The 24792-nt window shown below is 46.6% G+C and overlaps 1 protein-coding gene across 2 annotated transcripts in view; it reads right to left on the reverse strand.

Annotated features, from left to right (window-relative positions):
- The window catches only part of RELN (reelin), a 2335047-nt gene that overhangs the window by 1336878 nt on the left and 973377 nt on the right, over positions 1–24792 (reverse strand). For both annotated transcript variants that reach the window (XM_069628072.1, XM_069628071.1), the window contains exon 8: positions 12200–12251. In XM_069628072.1, coding sequence (XP_069484173.1) covers positions 12200–12251 — 52 coding nt within the window. The remainder of the gene's footprint in view (positions 1–12199; positions 12252–24792) is intronic.

Here is a 24792-nt window from a genome sequence, read left to right on the forward strand (position 1 = left end):
AGCAGGTGATGCTCTGCCACAGGAGAGAGGGAAGAGCTGTCCGTGCCCAAGCCCGGGTGCAGCTGGAGCTGCAGAAGACGCTGGGGACAGAATGTGGAGAGAGACAGCAGAGGTTCTGGGGCGTTTATGGAGATGTGCATGGTGAACTGGCAGGTGGTTTCTCACTGGGGGAGAGTCGCTGGGAGGAGCCGCGAAAGCCGGTAAGAGTCAGAAGATACTGACGAGACCGGAGCGCTCCGAAGGAACGTTGAAACAAGAAACAATCCCTGCATTTGAGCAAATGCTACCCATATTGAATACCGAACTGAAAGAAAGTTGTCATTTAAGTGAACAGCAGTAAATGCTACTTATAATGAATGCCAAGCTGAAAGAAAGCTGCAAACTGAGTGAACTATGATATGCTGAATGATGAATGAACACTTTCATAGACATGTCAACCAGCATTACTACTAAAGAGCAGTATGGACACATTAAAGAGATATGAAGGATTGAAAAGTTCGGGTGTACATTATATGTGTAAAGGCAAGAAAGTCTGTCGATTAGAACTGCGAGTGTGAGAAAGAGTCACAAGTATATTATAAGCCAAGAACTGGTATCAAAGCGTATTACAAGGAATACAAATGCCGAAAGTGAAAGCCTAAGGCAGAAGAGTCGGGCCCAGAAGCTTTGCAGAGACTTATGGCTGCACAACATGTGATGAGTGGACCGTGCGGTCCGACAACTGCACATAGACCAGGACTTTTCCTAATATGAGGGTTACTGGTTGCATGACCTGTAATGGGTGGATCGTGTGGTCTAACAACTGCGCCTAGACCAGGAAATCCTTAACAGTGAATGGGCCTCATTCCGGGTTTGGAGCTAACCATGGAGTAATTAGCTCCATGGTTGCCTCCGAAACCATCCCAAATCCGGCATGGTGAATGGAGTAATTACCGGCCCATTCCAGGGTTGGCGTGACCGGTAATTCCCCATTCACCTTTTGCCCTTCCCCATTCCCATTTCTGCCCCATAGGGCTCAATGGGAATGGGGAAGGAGGTAATTACGGCACTGTAAATTACGGTACCGTAATTACCCCCGAAGTACCTTTGCGGGTCCCGTACTTTACTCCTGCTAAAAGCAGGAGGTAAAGAAGGACCTGCAAAGGGACCTCGGAATACGGAGGTAAGGGATTACCGGCATCGGCACCCTTACCGGTGCCGGTAATTCCTTACCTCCAACCTCGGAATGACCCCCAATGAGCTGTAACGAACTGAGAAACAATTGATGAAGCAAACCTGAAGGAGAGTCAAACAGACCCAGTGTTTTCTTTTTCAACTATGAACAAGGAGACCCCAGGAGACCAACAACCAGAGATTGCTGTCTTGTGGAAGTTTATTGTGAACTGTGCTACGTTTGAAGGAGAAGTCCTGGACCTTCATTTTGTGTAAATGGTGTTACATTTGAACTTGGAGAAGGTAATTCTAGAACTTGACCAAACACTATTTGAATTGAACCTTTATCGGAACTGTGTTGAAATTGAAACAGGGAACCCAAGAAGAACTCAAGCTGAAAGTAGCTCAGTCCCTTATATTTTGTTGAGAAAATTCCTACATCATGTTTTGATACAGTTGTGAGGACAAGCATAGGTTTTGACACAGACTGACTTTCATTTTGGACTTGTAGACAAAGACTTCCCTTAAGTTTCTTTAGGCAGGGATAATTCCACTATAGTATAGGGGAAATTAGGTGTTATACCATCCTGATTATTAATAACGTTTTGTTTAGAATTACACTTCTGTTGTCTGTGTCATCCCTCTTGATTGAAGCATTCACTGCAACAATGTTGGGTTGACAAAGGGTAGGCTACGGAATCATATTTACCCACCCTGTTTCTCAAAGTACAAACGCATGGCAAAGCAACACTCTCCATTTTATGATTTACCATGCCTGTCTCACACCATCCAATGAACTGGGCATGCAACATGCCCACATACGTCAGCACATTGCGTGGGCAGCATATTGAAGGATACACCAGGAAATACAAAAGGTGTCAGAAAAGATGCTGCAGCGTTCTTGCAATGGTTCCTAACAATTGAACTAGAACAATTGAACTAGGATCCTGCTGCCTGTTTAGTTCTAAACAGTAAGTCTTATTTAAAGTTAGGTATTTATTGTTAGTTGTTATGATTCACCCATGGTTTACTGCTCGTTGGACTCTACTCACCCAGACACATCATTGTTGATTCCTGTTGATCATAAAGGATAGGTACAAAGCTGGAGTGCAGGACAAGAGGGTAAGCCAGTGTTGCTTTAAACTACTCACCCTTTATGTGTATAGTTCTAGGGCTTCATGTATTTACTGTATTTATCTTGTTCCCCCATACAGCTCCTATACTCATCACTGAAGTTCGGTTAGGAGGTATGTCACGTCGCACTTCTGCCAACAGAAAAGGGGTACACTGTACTGTATAATCCAGTGAGTGGGCGCCTTTTGGGGGGTTTTGGAGCGCATTTCCCCATACAGCTGAGAGATCTCCACGCCTTCTGTGCCACAACCAGGTGAGCGCAACACATTCCGTGGCTAATAGTTCAGGATAGTATTTCAGGGCCTGAATTTGGTCTACTAGAGCTTGTGAATTAAGATGCTTCCTAGTTTTCCAAACTGTAAAAAAGTATATACCCCAGATAGTCAATTTAGGCGAGAAGCTTCTGAAATGCCTAAAGCAAAATATGTTAAAAGAGCAGCCGTGAGATGTGCTTTGAGAGGCTTCGTTGGCTTCTCTCTGACATTTCTTAAATCCACTCTTTTAATCTGCCTAATTCACATAGTTGTAAACTGAACAACCTGATGAGTAACATGCCTCCTTTACCTTTCCTCTGCCTTCGACGTGGTCAATCACGCACCCCTGACCAATCGACTAAGTGAGACCTGGGCATCACGGATCAGGCCCTGGTGAGGCTGACCTCCTTTCTCCTGGACCGTCCCTCCCAGGTTCAATTTGGGTCCTTTCTCTCCACCAGCACACTCTCCACTTGTGGTGTCCCCCAGGGCTCTAGCCTCTCATACTGCCTCTTCAATGTCTATCTGGCCCCTTTAGACCGCTTGATCTCCACCTTTTTTTCTAACTTTCAGTGGTATGCGGATGACACTCAGCTCTCTTTCAGGCTCCCCTCAGACTTCTCTCCTCCCTCACTCATTCCAGACTGTCTATCCGTGATTCAGGACTGGTGTGCCTCCAACGATCTCTGCCTCAATGCCAGTAAGACGGAGATCCTTCTCATTGGAACCCCTGTTCCAGCTTTCCCTCTCTCACTGTGGCCGCTCTCCTTGGGCCCTCTACATTCACCTTCCTGTGAGGAAAAAACCTTGGTGTCATCTTTGACTCCACTCGCTCCTAATTCACATAGTTGTAAACTGAACAACCTGGCATGTAACATGCTCACTGCCTACCAATACTGTTGGGAACCGTGGAGTCACAGTGGACAGAATAGAAGCACAGATCTAAGCCATTGTAAGGAGTTGTTTCTTCCAACTTCCCACCTTATGACCCTTATGACACATCATGCCCTATCTTACCTTCACACAAAAGACCCTGGCTATTATCTCACTGGTACTATTACGATTGGACAAAGCCAAAGTTTTTACCATGTCTCTCAGAATAGCTACTCAACAAAATACAGCACCCAACACGTGGCAGCCGGTCTACTCTTAATACTGACAAGACATGAGCAAATCACCCCAGCACTCCTCACACTTCAATTGCTCCCAACTAAAAGCAGGATCCACTTCAAGCTAGCATATACCACTTACTAATCTTACTATGGCAGGGGTCTAGAATCCATCCCTCGGAAATTATCAACACTACACACCAAAGAGAACACTGCAATCGAGCAACAATACCAAAATGTCAACAGAAAAAGGTATGGAGCATCCACTTTCTCCCTCCTACCAATCAAACTATGGAAATCCCTACCCAAAGACCTCTGTATAGAAGGCCACCTAGCATTCAGAAAACAGCCAAACACCTGGATCTTCAACTAACTTGTACACGACAACGGCACCCGAACCCCACCTATCTATACAGATGCTTAGCTCAACTTCGTCCCACAAAAGGTGCCCTACAAACCATACAAATTACCAGGGACCCATATGCATCCCATCGATTAACCAATCAGAAAGCGGGTTTGTGTAGATCAGACCCCATAAAACTGACAACAAATCAAATGCTTGTCACAGCAAACTTCTGACAAACAGCCTGTCCACCTCACACGCAGGTGCAAACTACCCAAGTCCTGGAGGGCACCCAAGGTTTATTTCTCTTCCCCACACTTCTCACATTCTTGTTTTCCTACACCCCCTGTCCCACAGCTAACTGACTCCATTCTAAATTCTCCTACCACCGTACACAACACACAAATCTGCTCCACAGATGGCCGCTGCAGCCCCAGCTAAAACCACATAAACGTCATCAAACTATTTCCGAGCCCTTCCCCCCAGTGCTTTTACACTTCTCCATGTGAAGGGGTACAATTACCCAAAGCACATCTAGCCTTTTATTAGATCCTAGGCTTCCCTGTTGGATATCAAACTCCTAAAAGTCTGCACCAAACCTAGGGCAGCATACTGTTACATACACTGTATCTGCAGAAATGATCGCATTGGAAAATACCTACTGCAAAATTACCACATTTTTTTGGTTGAATTTGTTAGGAATCTTTGTACATTTTTAGTAAAAAATAGATGATGTGGGGTAAAGGTATAGGTCGATGTAGGGGGAAGTGTGGGAAGGTGCGGGAGGTCTCCCCCCAAAATATTTTTTTTTTTAATTGACCAAAACAAATTCGGTCATTTTGCAGTAGGTATTTTATTTTCTATCATTTCACGGTAATTCCTGTTACACAGGACCTAGGTAATTCCAATTTGTTCATCCTGCAACGCCACAGGTCTCACCTGCTTCATCCTGCTGTCCTATTAACAACCTCGGCCCATTTTCTCAGAGCTGCTATGCGCTGCTGGGCAAATAACAAATGATAAACTACTTTGCTTTACTTACCTACTTTACTTGTGGTACTGGAAATCCATCCAGGGCAAAGGAAGTCAGGCGCATCTTGGCCACCCTTCTCATAAGAACTCTGCCACCAGGGCTCAAGTCGAGGGTACTCGCAGGTGAACAAAGTCCCCCGACTTTTTTCAGGAGTCCCTCCACTTTTTTTTAAAAGGCACCTTGATATGCTAATTTCTGGTGACGCCACATTCAATTGGTTTGTTAATGAGTCCCTCCACTTTCGTTTTTAGAACTTGACCCCCGTCTGCCAGACGTGTGAAAGATCTCCAGGTTGGGGTCTGTCGTGTACAGCGAGACGAAAAGCCTCGTCACGCTGAACTGGTACCAAAAGGAATGCGCGCTCTCGCGCATGCACGACATTACTTTTCATCACAATAAGAGGCCGAATGACGTGCAAGTCTTTGCCGCATGCTTTAGATTTCTATAAAGAACAATGCGCATTATGTGCCCTGTTTCTCACTTCATTGCATCTCAGCCCCATCATTATGTTCAAATACGCCCCTGTCACTGTATATTCCATGATGGACTTGAGAAGAAAGGGCACAGGGTTATTTAACACTCAGGAATGCACTTCACATATTGAAGATTTCACAACTAATGCACATTTTCAAACTCCTCCCATAATTATCTCTGGATTCATTGTTTCCCGCCAGAAGTTTAAAATCTGTGATTATGTGCCATTAGCTGAAGTTTAAGGCTCTGCTTAGAGTTGTACATCCCTGAGAAACGGATTGACCCACTCGCTCACCTACTCACACACATTCCTGGGTGACCACAATCCTCTTTAAAAGGAGTGGGTGAGGGGGCTTAACATCAGCCTTCTAAGCACGAGTTTCCCAATGTAGGCCTCAGGGATAGTAGTAGTTGGGGGGTTGCTCTGGGTAGCAGCTGCCCCACTGGTGACCCACATGCAATCCCTGGTACTTCCCTTAAGCCCCTGGTCCAGGGATCACAGGGGAAGCACTAAACCGGAAGAAAAGGGGACGCTGCCCTCTATACTTTCTGAAGTCCTTTACCCATTGCCCCTCTCCCAGACCCCACAGAAGCTTTTAGGAAGCTTGGTGGGTTTGGGGGGTGGGCTTGGACATTCTCTTCCCACCTGCATCGGATCATAAGGTTGTGGCTGAAGCAGTGCAGATGGAAAGAGGCTTGGGGGAAGGAGAAGGAAGAGGTAATGGCAGGGGGTCTTCCAACCTTGGTGCTGCCAGAGCCAGAAGACTCACAGGTATCTATCATCAGTGTCAGGAGCTGTGTTGGGAGCTGGACTTGCAAATGTGCACCGCAAGGCTAAGTGCAGCGGGTGTTCGTATTTGGGACCCTTTCTAAGGGGTTGCGTATAACATTTTGCGACTTAAAACATGCGCATTGGGTAAGAACGGTAATTGGCTGATTTTATTGGGGCATTTAAAAGTGCAGGCTTTAACAGGGAAAATATGGAATTACCTCCATACAGGAGTCCACACTTGCCATATTATGGCAGCACCTGTGAATATGGGATGTATTTAGCATATTATGACTATACTAGGCATGCATGGCCCTAACCTAATAAATAAAAGCATATATACATTTTTTTAAATATATGACTTGACTTCCTGTGATGCCATCAGGATCAAAGGTCATGTGAGATTACTTCCTGTCTGTCATGTTAACAGGGTCAGAGGTGGAATGGCACCCCTTTCTGTGACTTTGTTAGGTGTGTGATGTCATTTCCGCTACCACTGGCATTTTGCTGAACTGGCGTCCTTATAGTAGCTTACACATTGGCAAAACTCAATTACTTTTGAGTCACACTTGTTTTGAGCGGGCACCATGACTCTTCCCTGGCAAGTTCTAGCACCCCCCTGGACATCGCTTTGCATCTCTAAAGCACTGCTGAGCTGCTCTTGTGAGTTGAGCGGGGCCCCATGACTCTTCCCTGGCAAGTTCTAGCACCCCCTGGACATCGCTTTGCATCTCTAAAGCACTGCCGAGCTGCTCTTGTGAGTTGAGCGGGGCCCCATGACTCTTACCTGGCAAGTTCTAGCACCCCCTGGACATCGCTTTGCATCTCTAAAGCACTGCTGAGTTGCTCTTGTGAGTTGAGCGGGGCACCATGACTCTTCCTTAGCAAGTTCTAGCACCCACTGGACATTGCTTTGCATCCCTGAAGCACTGCTGAGTTGCTTTTGTGAGTTGCGCAGGGCACCATGACTCTTCCTTAGCAAGTTCTAGCACCCACTGGACATTGCTTTGCATCCCTGAAGCACTGCTGAGTTGCTCTTGTGAGTTGAGCGGGGCACCATGACTCTTCCTTAGCAAGTTCTAGCACCCACTGGACATTGCCTTGCATCCCTGAAGCACTGCTGTGTTGCTTTTGTGAGTTGCGCGGGGCACCATGACTCTTCCGTGGCAAGTTCTAGCACCCCCTGGACATCGCTTTGCATCCATAAAGCACTGCTGAGCTGCTCTAGTGAGTTGAGCGGGGCACCATGCCTCTTCCCTGGCAAGTTCTAGCACCCCCTGGACATCGCTTTGCATCCCTAAAGCACTGCCGAGCTGCTCTTGTGAGTTGAGCGGGGCCCCATGACTCTTCCCTGGCAAGTTCTAGCACCCCCTGGACATCGCTTTGCATCCCTAAAGCATTGCTGAGCTGCTCTTGTGAGTTGAGCGGGGGCCCATGACTCTTCCCTGGCAAGTTCTAGCACCCCCTGGACATCGCTTTGCATCCCTAAAGCACTGCCGAGCTGCTCTTGTGAGTTGAGCAGGGCACCATGACTCTTCCCTGGCAAGTTCTAGCACCCCCTGGACATCGCTTTGCATCCCTAAAGCACTGCCGAGCTGCTCTTGTGAGTTGAGCGGGGCACCATGACTCTTCCCTGGCAAGTTCTAGCACCCCCTGGACATCGCTTTGCATCTCTAAAGCACTGCCGAGCTGCTCTTGTGAGTTGAGCGGGGCACCATGACTCTTCCCTGGCAAGTTCTAGCACCCCTGGACATCGCTTTGCATCCCTAAAGCACTGCAGCCCAGAAATGAATCCCAATCTTCATCCATTCCTCAAGCAAAAACACAAACCCAGATTTGGCTTCTTGCAAGAAGCAGAGAGAAAAAGCCATCAGGGCATGGGGGTTCTCTGATGTGGGACCCCTTGAAGTGAGATCTATGCACCATACGCAAGTCTAGCTTACTTCAAAAGAGCCCATAAAGCATGTCTGACCAATTAGGTCTTTGACATAACCACACCCACTCCACAAAACAGGAACTGGTCCCTGCCAAAGGCTCACCGAGAAGTAATGCGCAAGACCGCGCACTCAGATGCTTGATGACCACCATTTTAGTGGCAGCCTTGTTTGCTGTGCCAAGATCCAGCGGAACCTCAGGGAGGCTCTATGACCATGTGCTGGCATGAGCCAACGCAAAAAAAAGAACCAAATACATAGACTTCCACCCTAATTGAAGGCAACACGTCAGTCTTTTCCTAAGCAATATATAAAGCGCTTAAGCTTAATGCACTTGCGCATTAGAGTTTGTTTACATTCTGCAATCTTCTCTTCAGAACAGTGGTCTTCAAACTGTGGGTCTACCCCCATAGGGGGGGCTGAAGGATGTCCGGGGGGTTCGAGGGACGAGCTTCTAAAAAAAAAAACACGGTGACTGCTTTTAATAGGAAATGTAAGCAGATATGGCACATGGGGGCCCAACAACAATATTTTTACTCAAGGGGGGGCTAGCAACAACATTGTTACTCAAAGGACGGCCCAGCATCAAAAGGTTTGACTACCACTGCTTTAAAGTGAGGCACAAAAAAAGGCTACTGGGTCCGGGTGTGGTGATCTGCAGTCTGCTCCGAATCATTGACTGCAAACGCTGCGTGCTTAGTTCCCAAAAGTGCTAAAGGGCCCTCGTACACTATACCACGTTTGGAATCTAAACACACATCACAGAGTTCATTCCTCAGACTTGCGTGCAGGGGTTGGAAGCACAACTCTCATTAGCATTTAATAAAACCGATCCTCCTTATAAGTAAACCCTTCCCAGAAATTAGAATTCTGGCCCTATTCTCATGCAAGAGCGTTCTTCTGAATGGATCTTGATTGACATTTGGACCATTGTTTTAACAAATCGTTTCTGCTCCTGTTTGCAAAGCAATGAAGATGCAAGTGTTAGGGAGAATTCTCTGTAAAGGCTAATTTCCCAAACCTAGTGAGTCCCCTAGCAGCTTTGCTGGATTTTTGGGGTTTATTTTTTTCTCCTGCTAAGAATGAGACTCTTTTACTCCCACTCGTAGACATGGGGTGTTCCTTTATCTTTCCAGATGTTTTATGGGCTATAGGGTCTTTTACTCCATAGGGTCTCATGTGTTTTTGATGTGGGTTACACAGCACCCTCCGTGCCTTAACCCAGGGGTGTCGTAGCGACCCCCCAACATAGACTCCACACCCTGGAACTGACTACTGTCTCCCAGGGCATGTAAAGTCACCATTGGCTTTGCTAGTCCCAAATTATGAACAGAAACCAGCACAAACCATCATATTGTGGATGTACTGGTCGGGGCAATGCGATTGCCCCGGGGTCTGTTGTTCGAGGGGGCACGTCTCCGTCCCCCCTGATCGAGTTTTGGCTGGTGGCAGTGGATACTACTTTTTATATTCGACCGCAAATATATCTCTATGGGATTTTCCCATTGTTCGAGGTTACCAACTTTAATTATTTAATTCTTATAGCCTCGAACATACCGCCGGTTTATTTATTTAATATTAATTCACCGGTTGGTAGTTTTTGCCAGAACTCGATTCTAAAATGGCGTTTGTGTTCTCTTCTGTGACTCCAACCCAAGTCGAGCCCTTTGCTACACTTTTTGGTGGGCTTCTCCACAGAAGCCTCCAAAAGTGGTGCCACTCTGTCTGGGTACCACAGGGTGTGTGGGAGGGGGTTTAGGCACCCTGGACTGAGTTACCTTGGTAACTCAAGTCGCACTCTTGTGTGATTGGCCCAACTGGTGAGCCGGCCGGCTCACCACTTAGCATGTTTGATTGACAGCTAGGCTGAGTGAATGGGGCTGTGCTGCATAAAAGCAGGGCTTTGGGGACTGGAACTTCAGAAGTCGCCACAGGACCTAAGAATCCGAGGAGGGAGAAGCTGAGCCGACCTGCAACGACGACACCACCGGTGGAGCCCTGCTGAACCGTCTCACCACTTTTCCCGACGACAGAGGAGATCTCCAGTCCGGAGAGTCTTCTTCCTTTGACTGGTGGGGATAACCAGTTTTGCCTTCTTTTCACCTTCCTAGAGCATCTCGTGGCTGCCTTGCCTGTGCCAAGCACCCCGGCAACCGGAATACCACGCTTTACCACTACCGCGAAGAGAAGGGTAGTACCTTTTAACCGAAGAACTCTGTGGCTGGTTGCTTCCCTGGCAGTGCAACGACCTTCATCTTTCCTCCACGGCGAGACCTCCTCTTCCTCTGGACGAAACACTGACTTGCACCGGCTGCCAGGAACAACTGCCCCCGCTGGAGCCTCCTTCACACTTAAGGTACTGTGTCCCGCCTGGCTTCCCTTGCGACAGATCGTTCGGGGTGACAGTAAAGCCTCGACTTTCTAACCTGGGCTAGCCTGGGACAACCTAGCTAACGTTTCCTGACTTTAATTTCATCCTTTTTGTGCGAACTATCTACAAGACTCTTTAGGTATAACCCCACTGTGTGAACCTGGACCCCTTCTGCTTGCTCTCTCCAAGAGTGGGCCTTGCAATTGACTTCCTTGCTCTCCAGTAGAACCCTGCCTATCCTGCCTTACTGTGGTTCTTTTAAAAGTATTGAAACTTGTGTGCTTCCTTAACTCTGCCTTTTTCCCTCCCCTTCTTTATAACTTATTAGAGTGCCATCTTATGTTAGGCGCTCACCTCTGTCTGAAAATAAGTGGTGTTTCTCACTAAGACTTGTCTAATAAGTGAATAGAGTTGTATATATATGATAGTGACTGTGTGCTGAATTTACTTACCTCTTTTTGCTAGTGTAATTTACAAGTGTGTCTTTAAATAAATAATTATATACTTTTACACCAAAGCTCTGGTCAGTGTTTGCTTGTACTACTGTATCTCTGTACCTATTGTGTATACTCTACATACTTCCTAACTCTTCTTGAGGGAAGTCTGACTGCTCAGCCAAAGCTACCAAGTGAATCTGTGTGGTACAGACTGCTACCAAGTGGGTTTACTGCCAAACACCTATAGTCTTAAATCTTTTGCAGTGGTCCCTAAGGGAACTGCACAGGTTTCTGCCTAACAGCATGTTTTAATGGCTCGCTTATATGTTTCTGAAAAATGCACACATTGGGTCGACTGGTGGCGAGCCTCTGCCATGGCAGTAGTGTGAGTGGTGTGCCAGCAGTAGGGCCTTCTGCAATGGGCATAATGGAACCACAGGCCGTCCAATTCCACCCTGTACCTAATGGGCACACTCACAAACGGGCCAACAGGATTTAATCCTGTAACATTGTTTTCCTGGTAACAAAACCCGCCTCCCGCCAAATTTGCCAATCGTCTCCAAAAATAATCCCAACGAGCTTCAAACTGCAGGACGAAAGCACTTTTTAAGGCAAGTGCAGCTGTGAAGGTTTCACTCCAACTTGAATCTTTGGATTTAAACCAGCAGGCTCTGAAATTGCTGATCAGCCTTCCACATTTATTTTCCTTCCTTGGGGAGAAATAAGGCATTCAGAGCCAAATCAACTCTGTCATTCGTAAGTGGATCAATGAAAGCGCTCAATTAAAGTGTCCCCTTGCAGTAATGACTGTGCGCTTGCACCTGCGCTAAGCGCCCGCGACGCCGCAATCCATAATGCTGGTCGATGTTGAGAAGTGCTTTCCTTATGGCAGAAGGAGAGGGTGAACCTGCTTCATTTTTATAAATAAAATCTGTCATTTTAAAATGATAACGATAGCAAATTGGGGGACAACTAAAAGAACATTAGAGCAGGAAAGGAAGCGAATGCACTTTTGGACCTTATCGTGTTATCGTAGGAAGGATAGCTCAGGGGCAAAGCGTTTGTCTTGGAAGCAAGAAAACGCAGCGCAACACAGGCTCGAATTCCGATCCTGTGCTTAGAAACCACTCGCTGTTATTAAGCGCGTTGTAAATGAACAATAGAACAAATAAATATGTGTGGTACTTACCAATAGAAAACTGCAGAACAGAGCCTGTCGTCGTGTTAAGTTCAGTGGAGGTCTAAAGGGTAAAGATATATTAAAATTAGAAAAAAGTGAAAAGAAAATATATGTCTCTTCTGTTCTCAACAACCCCATGGCTTCTTGTCTCTATCTGGGGTACTGCTGCAATACAGTAGGAGTCAATGATGAGCATAGCTCTACAATTGCAATAGCAGAACATTATGCTTTAATAATGCAATGACACATTCCCTGCTTTAAGACAAGCCAGCATTAAGTGACATTGGGAAGTCAAGCAAATGCACACTAAAAACAAACTGTCAAATAGCCACACTTATGCCAGAAACCACCAATTGCAAATCGAAAATATACAGCTAATTTTGTGATCAGAGTCTTCAAAGTTAAATTAAAATAGATGAATTCAAATTGCACAAAATGGTGGTAGGGTGTGGCAGAATATGTCAACTAATGTTGTTTGATGTGATATGTCGACAGAAAAAAAGGAAGTAAAATCTGTAAACTGCACTTGAGAGCGACATTTGTACACATCTCTTATTACTCAAATGGACATTCCATTGAGCCACCCCGCCGCTATTTTAGCTTCAATCCATCTCCGATACCCGATCTAGACAGTCGTGCGAGACACTGTCATTTTACCTAGAGGTCCATTGACTTTCAAAACTCAGAGGAGGAGGCTCCAGCTTCACAGCAGTGGCAGCGCACCACTGGAACCCTCTCCCCCCTCTGCCCTAAGGGCAGAGCACTCTTACGTCCTTCCGTAAGGCTTTACAAACTTGTCTCTTTGCCTAAAACGACATTGTTATATGGTTAGGTATCTAACTAAATGACGCGCGGGAAGAGTATCCTGCCTCACACCGCCTTGCTTGTATGTTTGTGTGTGTAACTGGTTTTAATAACAGTGCCCTGATGCCCTCGGGTTTAGGCGCTTTACAAATGTAAAAAATAAACAAACAACGGTCTGCAGGGCGCACTGTTCTCTCGCACATAAGTATTCAAGCGCACGTCACAACCAAAGCCTTGGTGGACACATGGTTAAAAACATTCTCCTGGGGTGGGGAGGGAGCTAGCACCCAAAGGTGCTGTGCTTGAGCCCCATCGTGTATGTGCTCCTTTTATTTTTTTAAAGTTTAGGCCTTTTAACAAAGGAACCATTTAAATGCTGATGATATGACTTCACGGAGGCTGCACCAGTAGATCAGCCAGACTAAAAACAACATTTTTCCCCAAATAAAACTCTTGTCACCAATGCTCTCCTTCATTTCTCTGGTCAATGAATCGGTACATCCCATCATGCCACCATCAATAAGCATGCACCAGGCAGAGGATCCATAGACCTGGTGTGTGTGTATTCACACATGCTGCTGTTGCCCTTCAGAATCAGTTGGGTCTCGAAAATAATGTTAGATGGAATAAAACAAGTCCAACAGAGCCCCAGTTCTATCCCTCCTACCGGACCAGTGCTGGCGTGTGTCACACATTGTGGAAGGGCCGTATCATCAGGTGAAATGTATGTATTACCCATGTTCGGACACCTTTGTTCAACAAATGCTATTTTATCCTTTTTTTTGGGGGGGGGGATTATCGGCAAAAAGGAGAAATTACTTACGTAATGTTCTTTCTATGGATTCGTCTCCCACAGATTCCTCATCAAACATATATCCCTTCCAGCTTCATATGCTCTGAAACGTTTTTGACAGGGAGCGTAGTATGACTCGATAGTGACAGTGGACTCCTCTGCCACTTGTCGGCTCTGGACGTGACGTCGGCCGCATATATACTACGTCACTATGCACCCGTACCTCAGTTCCCTAACATTTTTCCCTTGAGCTTAGCAGCCGCAGAAGAGAAAGCCATAGGATTCGGCTAGAAAATAGCCAAAAAACCATACTGGATGTCACAGACTGAGAGTACTACTTGTGACGAGTCCCACGACCTGACAACTGAAGGGTCTCAGACTTTGGGTCTTCGTAAAGAAAATATTTTATTAAGTAGGTGTAACCAAAACAGGGTTTAAAGGATAAAGCAACATGTTCAAATGTAAGTGACTTAAAAGTCAAGCCCTGTGTGAATAACACAAACTGAAGGTGAACTTCACCTATGAGGTAAAAAGGTGCCCCAAAATACTAAAACCTCTAAAGAAAACTTGCTTGTTACAACTAATCTTTTAACTTAAAATAGAAGCTTCCTGAATCAAAGGTTCCTTGAAAGTGAGATTGTCAGAATAGCTAATTCAAATGGTGCAATGAAGACTATAAAGTCCTTCCCTTTCCCTAAATAACAACAGTCCAACAATTCAAAGGTGGTTTTCCCTTACAGATTCTTCAGATAAACAAACAATAGGGCTGCTTACGCAAACCAATCAACCGGGACCTCTAGTTGTCTTAAAGGTGCAGGGCCTCTTAGGCAAGGAATCAGCTGGGTCCTGTGCTTTGGTTCTCCATCTCCATCATTCGGAAGATCAGTCCCTCTGTCTCTGCATGAATCCCCTTTGCTTCAGAAGTCTATCTTCATTACCTTCATTCTCTCTTTCTTCTTTGCCCCTCACAACCTTCAGTGGACCTGTATTGTTGCCCCTTTCCTCTTCGGGGGACCTATGATTTTGCCCCTCTTCCTCTGAGGGTTCTTGCTTCTGTCCTGGTGTCCGTCTACCAGGATATTTGTAAGGTCGACCTTAGTCTCTTCCCAGGCTTCCTAGGCATGTCAGCTCTTTCATGTTTCTGGCTGAAGGCTTACTCTTCTTCTTCCCCCGGGGTCATTCGGTGTCCTCAGCCTCTTCTAAAGCTTCTCAAACAGGTCAGCTCTTCCACCCTTTTGGCTTAGGTGGGCTGCAGTGGCACTTCTTCCCAATGGGTCAGCTAGCCTACTTAGCCTCTTATGCTTCTCAGGCAGGTCATCCTATCCACCCTTTCTGGCTTAGATGGGCTGCAGGGGCACTCTCCCTCTTCCCCCTAGGTCAACTCGTCTCCTTAGCCTCTTAAGCTTCTCAGGCAGGTCAGCTCTTCCACCCTTTTGGCTTAGGTGGGCTGCAGTGGCACTTCTTCCCAATGGGGCAGCTAGCCTACTTAGCCTCTTATGCTTCTCAGGCAGGTCATCCTATCCACCCTTTCTGGCTTAGATGGGCTGCAGGGGCACTCTCCCTCTTCCCCCTAGGTCAACTCGTCTCCTTAGCCTCTTAAGCTTCTCAGGCAGGTCAGCTCTTCCACCCTTTTGGCTTAGGTGGGCTGCAGTGGCACTTCTTCCCAATGGGTCAGCTAGCCTACTTAGCCTCTTATGCTTCTCAGGCAGGTCATCCTATCCACCCTTTCTGGCTTAGATGGGCTGCAGGGGCACTCTCCCTCTTCCCCCTGGGTCAACTCGTCTCCTTAGCCTCTTAAGCTTATCAGGCAGGTCAGCTCTTCTACCCTTTTGGCTTAGGTGGGATGCAGGGGTACTCTCCCTCTTCCCCCTGGGTCAGCTAGTATGCAGCACCGCAATGATTCACCAAATCCTAGAGAAAGACATCAAACTGTGCCTAAAAACGTATCATCATGATCTCGCCCCATTAAAAGGGGACAACCAAATATGGACAGCAAGCCACTTTCATAGTGGGGCCACATGTATTTATTTATGTATTCATTTGTATAGCGCCCCAAGCCCGGGGGCATCTAGGCACTTTTCTTAAGAAGGTTGGTTACAATGGTTATTTGCAATGGTGATACATTACAAACGCTACACATACAGTTACTTGGGTGTTTAGTTACTTACAATGATTACATTTACACAGAAGCATTGCTTACATAGATTACAGAGATTACATAAATTGCAGTGGAAACAAAGGTTAAACAGGTGCGAGTCAGAGGAGCTTTTAGAAATCTAGGGCAAAGATTAGGAGGGTGCTGAGGAATCTGCGGGAGAAGAATACGGAGACAGAACATTACTGGTAAGTAATTTCCCCTTCAAGGGATTGCACCCTCCTGCAGATTCCTCATCAGATAGACTCCCAAAGCAGTACAACATGGTCCCTCAGACAAGGAAACTCTGCGACACCGCTCTGCCAAATCAAGCAACCAAACAACGTGGTACATCCAAGCAGCAATGCTTGGTGAACGTGTGGAGTTACAACCACATTGCTACTGGACATATTTCTTTTACTGATGTAGCCCTCTGCAATGCAGATGATGCTGCCATACCCCTGGTGAAATGTGCCCTGAAGTCTGGAAGCAGATCATTACCTGCTCTCTGATAACACTCTGCGATGCAGAGCGTTATCCACCAAGAGATTGTCTGCTTGGACACAGCTGCCAGACCCTTCCTGGGTAGAGAGAGAGCCACAAAGAGTTGCTTGTTGCACCTAAATTCCGCTGTCCTAGTCACATAAAAGCTGAATGCCTTCTTATGGTCCAGCCTGTGTAGCCTCTTCATTCTTCTAGAATGCGTAGGAGAATAAAACACTGGCAAGTCAATCCTCTGGCGCACTTGGAATTCAGAAACCTCTTTAGTCAGAAATTTAGGACACACTTTGAGCAAAGCTTTCTCCTTGAAGAATCGCAGGAAAGGTGGCTTGCAAAATAAAGCCAGCAACTTACTTACACCTCTTGCTGACATGATAGAAAAGGAAGGCCATCTTCAGTGTAAATTGCTTGACAGGACATGAATGCATCGGCACAAACAGAGCCGCCATCAAAAATGCTAACACCAAGTTTAAGTCCCAGCCCAGAGCCAAAAATGGAGTAGGTGGAAACCTATTTACACGGCCTTTCAGGAATTGGGTCATGACCGGGATCATGAAAAAGGTTCTTTGATCCGGAGACCTCTTGAACACAGGCAAAGCCACCAAGTAGGCTTTGACTGTGCCTATCTTAAGGCGTGAAGAGGTCAGTGACAGAAGGGACTCCATCACTGTAGTCGTGGGACAAGCGATAAGATCTATCCTGCGTTCCTTACACCACGCAGTGATTCTTCTCAATTTGCACGTGTACAAAGATCTCATAGACAGTCTGCGTGCAGCCAGTAGCACCTCAATCACCTCTTCTGAGAGCACCCAGTCATCATACCTCATCCTCTCAAGAGCCACTCTTGTAGCTTGAGAGATTCTGGGTTTGGGTGGAGCACCCGACATTCTGACTGAGATAGGTAGTCCAGCCAGCAAGGGACCGGAGAGGTGGGCAGATGGCCAAGTCAAGGAGCTCCGAGTATCATGTTATCCTCGCCCAATGCAGGGCGATCAAGATCACGGTAGCTCGAAATCTAAAACTCCTGAGAACCCACGGGATGACAGCTATTAGAGGGAACGCATAGTGGAGGTGGAAGACCCATTCCACCAGGAATGCGTCCCCCATTGAACCCTTCGCTGTTTCCATTAAGAAACAGTGTCTGCACTTTCTGTTGGCCCTCATGGCCAACTGATCTACTCTCGCGGTGCCCCTCTAAGCAAAGATCTCCTTGAGAACTTCCTGGCGAACGTTTTAACTGTGTGAGACCATGCTCTGCATGCTCAGAGCGTCCACCAGCCTGTTCTCTGTTCCTGCTAGATGACAGCTTAAGCAGAGATCCGGTACTCCAGCAAACAGAACCATAGCTGCAGAACCTCTCTGCATATGGGTAGAGGCTAGCCACAGCCTTGCTTGTTGAGGTAGTGCATGGCCACTGTGTTGTCAGTTGGAACGTCAACGTGTTTCCCCTTGAGGGAGGGCGCAAAGGCCATCAGGGCCAACCTGACCACCCGCAATTCCAGCCTGTTGATATGATACTGGCATTTCATTGGTGACCAGAGGTCGCTCACCTGTAGATCCCAGCAGTGAGCATCCCAACACTTCAAGGATGCTTCCGTGACCACCTGGGTTTGGGGCCATGGAGGTCAAAAGAGTTCCTGAGTCATCATGTTCTCCCTGCTAGCCCACCAAGAGAGGTTGTTGGTCACAGACCTTGAATGTCCTTTATGGCATCAAAGTATTGGGACCATTGATACCTCGACAGCCACTGCAGAGATTGCAGTGGCCTCTGGCACCAGAAAAATGCAGGAAGCCATGAGACCTAAGAAGCAGAGGAAGGAAGCCGCTGGTAGATGGTTGTGGCTCTGGAACAGCTCAACCATTTGCCTGACACTGATGACTCTTTCTTTGGGGGGGAGAGACTTCCCCAGCCGAGTGTCCAGGACTGCTCTGATGAACTGCAACTTTTGTGTTGGTGTTACATGGTACTTATGGAAATTCAAGGAGAAACCCAAACCGTGAAGCAGAGCAGGTTTCCTCGAGCTGAGCCGATACCTGCTCCGGCGACCTTCCTCGGATCAGCCAGTAATCCAGGTTTGGGAATACATGAACACTGGATCTCCTGAGGTGTGCTGCCACCACTGCCATCAGTTTGGTGAAAACCATGGGCATGGAGGTCAAGCCAAAGGGGAACACCTTGAATTGATTAGTGTCCCCGATAACGGATCTCAGGAATCGCCTCTCCCTCCGATAAAGTGGCACATGAAAATATGCGTCCTGAAGGTCCAGCGACACCAACCAGTCACGACATTGCAGAGCCTGGAAAATTTATTTTAACGTCACCATCCTGAACTTGTCTTTCCTCAAGAACTTGTTCAAGGCCCGGAGGTCCAGAATGAGAGACTCCTCCTCCTTTCTTGGGTACCAGAAAATAAGAGTACCAGCCTGATCCCCTCTGCTCGGGTGGCAACTCTTCAACAGCACCCTTCAATAACAGGGTTCTCAGTTATTCCTACAGCTCCTGTTCCGGTTGTTGTTGAGTGGCTGGGAGGTTTGGGGGGTGGAGGAGGGTGGTCTGTCTGGAGGTTTTCATAAAAATGGTAGACAGTGCAACAAACTGCAAGGCCCAGGCGTCAGAAGTTATCTCCTTCCACCTGACCAAGTGCTCAGAAATGGACCCTCCAACCGGGGAAACATGTGGGGAGAACTACTTCTGCAGTCTGCTGGCCTCTAAAAGCCCCCTGGCCCATTTGTGAAAAGAAAATTACAGTGCCCTTGCCTGGCTTGCGGGAGCTGTGCCCTCTTACCAAACGGAATGTGCCGCCTTTAGCCTCTTACCCTAGAGGAGAAGCCAAAAGATTGCTTTGCAGGTTGCTGCACAGCTAAGCCCAGCAACATGGCAGCCAATTTAGAGTCCTTGAACTTCTCCAAGGATTCATGTGCCTTTGAGCCAAGCTATGTCCAGAAGTTTTGCGTGGACACTTGGTGAGAATCCTGAACTGTGCAAGTAGGCTGATCTCCTTAACACAGTGGGTGGCCCCATTGCACGGCTTATACAATCTGCAGTGCCAGGCACGACTGCAGTGCTTGACATGCCACCTCCTTGCCATCATCAATGATCTGCATGAAACCGTCACTCATTACACCAGCCAGGATGTGATCCACCATGAATCTTCAGAGCCTGTGAAAGTACTTAGCGAAGGCCGTCAGGGTCATGCTACCAGAGGCAAAGATCTTTTTGGCCAGGGGATCCGTCTTCTTGGATTCCCTGTCTGTAGGCAGGTTAGAGGTCGATGTGGCTGGCCCAGAACTTACTGTAGTGGCTTGCACCACCAGGCCCTCTGGGGTGGGGTGGAAAAGACAGAAAAGGTAAAACCCCTTAGTCAGCTTGTATGTTTTTGTAAGCTCTGTAACCACAGCTGACGTGGTAACAGGGCCTCCGCCACAATATTGTAATGTGGTCTGAGATGGCCTCATTAAAAGGCAACGTCCTTTCCGTTTGTGGTCCCTTTTCTAAGATGTCTGTTAGATAATAGCCCGATAGGGGTTTTGCTGGTGCGCCTTTACCACCCTCTCCACAGTACTCCACAGTCCTTCTATATACTGTGCATTAGGTTGACCATAAGGGGCGACCTGTTGCAGATCCAGTTCAGGAGGTGTGTCCAACCCAATTGCATCATGCAGCCCTTAGGCTGGAGCAAGCAAATCTGCTTGCTCCGGAAAAAATAGTCTATTCCAGTCACCCCACCCATTGGCTCAAAGGCAAAAGGCACTTGGTCCCCTTCATCATCAACGGACCGCATTGAGTTGAAAAACATTGATCAGGATTCAGGGACAAAGGAAAGTTTGACTGTCGGCACCAACGTCAATGGCATTGTTCCCACTAGGCCTATCAGCGTCAGTACCTCTGGGCCCTTTTGCACTAGTGCCAGTTTTCCAGTTGTCATGGTCGAGCATGCGGGAGTAGGACCAGACTTGGCCACCTTGGCGCCGGAAACTCTGGGCGCAACTGGTGCCGTATTGGCCTGCAATGTCAAGACCAGAGTCGTACCTGCTGCAGCTGTTCTAGACATCTGGAGCATTTGCTCCATTAATGCCTCCCACGCTTCCTCCTTACCATGATCCTTTGACGAATTGGAGTTATAGCTGATCGTTCCCTAAGAGATTTTGTACTAATTTGCTGACATAAACCACACTCTTGATATTGTGATCTTTACTGAGACACCACAGGCAGATGCCATGCAGGTTGCTGATCGACATCTTAGAGTTGTAGTCCTGGCAATGCTTGAATCCTTAAGCCTTAGGGGCTGACATATAGAAGAAAGTCTATCAAAAGTTGGACGAATTGTCGAATTGACATTCTCACGCGAGAAATGTTCCGAATGGCAGCATGCTGAGCGCATGGAAAAAAGGAGCTGAGGTACAGGGCATAGTGATGTAGTATGCATGCGGCCGACGTCACGTCCGGAGGCAACGAGTGCCACGGTCGTGTCAAGTAGTACACCCCCTGTTGAAAAAAGGCCTGAGCAGTTGACGCTGGAAGGGATATCTATTTGATGAAGAACCTGCGTTTCTCCAGAGTCAGATAAGTTGGTAGACAAAAGATATTTTTGGTGCAATCAGGTGTGGCTAGCTGCTGCAAAACCCGCCGCAAGAGTAATGCGCCAGATACGGCTATCATTTCTCCACGAAGTGTACCATGGGCTGTGGAGGAAGAATGTAAATGAGAATATAGACATGTGTGCTTAAGCAGGAAATAAAGTTATTAGGCTATTGAAATCACAAAGCTTTTAATGACCTGTTTGAATTTGCTGCTCCAGCACTATTATTTTAGAAAGTTTGACAAAATGTGTTGAGAGTACACTGATAAGCTGCTTTCACATAACCACTAATTCTTCCGGGACAATGACTCCACAAAGTCCTTGATTTTATTTTGGTCTTTAGCCCCCCCCCCCTCTCCTTGCCACCTGCTCTCCAGTTCCCTTGATGCTCCTGATAGTTGTTAATCGATGGCCAGTTCCCCCTCACTCATTATTCATTTCAATAAGTATTGTGTATTATAAACAGAGTATATAATCCTGCTTCTTTTGCAATTATTTTCCATAGCCGATTGGTCAAGTCCCAAATATAACTAATAGAAATTCTTTGCCTATGGACCATATATTTTTATTGGATTCGGTTTATGAATGGCTACCACTCGAGGTATTACCCCCATTCCACATTCTAGAAGCTCCCAGACAGGGTGCCTTTACTGGACGTGGGTCTTGCATAATAAATGCACCCGCCCCTGAATCCTCAAATTCCCCATTTACGTACACTCTGACCCCACAGCCCCCCTAAAATAGGCCACTAAGAAAATGCAGCAAAATGGCCCTTTGGCAAATGCTGTGAAACGCTCACGGTGAGTTGGGCAGGTTCCCTTACAACTAAATGGGAGATTATGAGTGCCACCATAGCTGCAGGTTCAAGTCTAAGCATGGTATTTGCTAATACCCAATGTGTTAATGGCATTGATCTCTAAATGAAGATGAATAGGTTTGATTCCAGGCAGTCCACGTATTTCAAACAGCTCGAGTTCATCTACGGGCCAGTGCTGGGATGGGAGGTGCTCAGCATGAACAGAAGGAGACCTCAGAAGGAGAACGACCCTCAAAGGCCAAGTACGTTCCAGTGCCTTAAAGAAAGAACAGTGCCCTTTTGTCACTGATGGTTAGTTACTGTGCTGTAAAGTGGATGTCCGCCCTGTCTCTTCCCCTATTCTGAATCAGCACATTTTCCATTGGCCTTGGAACAGTTGGATATTGGGGGACAGTACTGTGTGTTGTGTCCTACCCAATTATAAGGGTGCTGCCTGCTTTAGTCTCTCCCAGCAAAACGTTATCCAGCTTTACAGAAATTGTCAATGCTGATGGATTTGCACATTGGACTCCTGATGATCACCCTTCCCTATCTTGCCCTTTCCTATCTTACCCATCCCATCCCTTCCATTCCATTCCATTCCCTCCTATACATTACTGTATCAACTGAGTCTAGGGCATTAACTTGCTATCATCTTGCCTCTACCTATAAAGTCGTGTACAAACTGATGTTGTGTCCATGATATTAAAAAGCAGCATGTCTGTTTTCTTTAGCGACTACACCTGGCCTGCTTCTAGCAGTCCTGGACCTCATCTTGGATGAGGTGTTGCCACTGGGCCCCACCATCGAGTGGAGGCGCCTTGATGCCTCTGGGTTTGGTGAGCTCTACAAATGACATAATAAATAAATAAAGTGGCCAAAACAAGCTTCCTACAATACTGTCGATGGATATGAAAGGCAGAAAGTGCAGAAGGCTGCAGAAATGGAGTGGGACAGTCATACAGACGAAGAACATTGACTTTTGGGTGCCTGTAAAAGAGCTGTGCACCTGAAAGGTTGCCCCCGCCCCATATGATCTGGGGATGCATAGGATTTTCAATAAACAATGCTGCAAGGCATTTGCATCTTTTAAGCAACAACGACCCTCTGGTAAACTAGGCTTCACAAAAAGATTTTTATATCCACTTTGTCAACAATACGGAATGGAAGGAGGAAATACGAATGGCTTCTATCTCAGCCTTCCATGTCTTCCAGCACAGCATGCTCAAATAAAGCTGCTAGTGCTCATGGGTTGGTCTTCTATTCCGTACCTTTAGGCACCCACCCAGTGCTCTCCTACCTCCCCGGACACCCTGCCCACCCAATATAACCCTTGAAACTCTCATGTCACATTCTGACTTTTTTCTTGGCCACAAGCACACAGATGATCGTGCTATTACCAGTTTTCAACCCAAGTCCTCTTTTATTCCAAATGAATCAGATTCCGCCTGAGATGATCACCTTTGAACGAATGATTCCGATTCCGAATGATTCCAAGGGATCTACCCCGTATCTTTAGGGATCAAGGCAATCATGGTCGGTTTAGTAATATATACAGGGACGAAGAACAAGCTCTAAAAATCATAGCGGGTAATACAAACTTGGTGATCAAGCCTGATGATAAGGGTGGAGTAATTGTCCTTATCGACTCCACCATGTACAACAACATTGTTAAAGCCCTAGTGGAAAATAAAGAAGATTACAGTCCAATTTGGGTTGCCCCCTACGGATAGACATTTGGCCAAAGTTGTGTGCTGGTAGAGGGGTTCCTTACTCAGAAAGAGGTCAGATTTTTGACTCTGACTGAGTGTAGGGTGCTGGTCATACATGCACTCCCAAAGATGCATACATCTGTTGCAAATCCACCTGGCAGGACCATTGTTTCACTATGTGGTTCCATTTTGAAACCTATCGGTCAGTACATTGATATTTTCCTACAACCATTATCCATAGAAACCAGGTCCTATTTAAAGGATACTACAACAGCCATAAACATTTTTCAAAGGAATACCTTTTGACCCAGAGAATAACATCTTGGTGATCTTGGATATTGCCGCCCTATATACACCAATACCTCAGGGCGAGACACTTATTGTTTTACGAAATAGGACAGATACCAGACCTTTGCCACACACAGTACCAATAGCATTCATAGTGGCCTTGATACAGATTGAGCTTTGCAACAATTTCTTCGCCTTTGGGAGTGACATGTTTTTACAGAGTAAAGGTACCGCCATGTGGGCAGCTTTTGCCCCCAGTTTGGCGAACATCTTCATGTCAGAATTTGAAGAACCTTTCATATATAACAATAATCCATATGTAGCCTTTATAACCAACTGGCATTGTTGTATTGATGATATTTTTATATGCACAGGACATAAGGAATCACTATATGACTCTGGCCTTGGCTTGAATCAGTGTCAGCAGGATTTAACCTTTACGAGCAATGCTGATTGGCATTCTTTGCCTTTCTTGGATCTCAGAATTGGGCATAGGGATGGAGGGATTTACACCGACCTCTTCCGCAAACCAACGGATAGCAATATACTAGTATTCTATGATAGTCAACACCTTAAGGCCCTGTGGGATAGCTTGCCCTACGGGCAAGTTCCTCAGGTTGACACAAAATTGTACCCTCACGGATGATTTTGAAGATCAGAGCCAAATTTTAGCCGAGAGGCATGAACAACGTAGATACCCATGCAAAATAGTTAAACATGCAGCCAAAAGGGCTTGCTATACTAACCGCGAAGCGCTCATGGCACTGAGCGAACCTCGCACATTGACCGATAGAGTGGTGTGTACCACCACCTTTTCCCCTCATGCCAACAGAATTTGCCATTTAATTAGGAAATATTGGCGTCTACTGATCTCGACTGGATGCACTACCGAAATGGCTTTTTTTGCACTTAAGCATGGCACCAATGTAAAGGATAAACTTGTGCACACAAGACTTCCACATAGGGAAGGACCATTTCAAACCTCATTAATAGT

Source organism: Ambystoma mexicanum, chromosome 12 (genome assembly GCF_040938575.1).
Source record: "Ambystoma mexicanum isolate Mex_15411 chromosome 12, UKY_AmexF1_1, whole genome shotgun sequence".
Classification (NCBI taxonomy): domain Eukaryota; kingdom Metazoa; phylum Chordata; class Amphibia; order Caudata; family Ambystomatidae; genus Ambystoma; species Ambystoma mexicanum.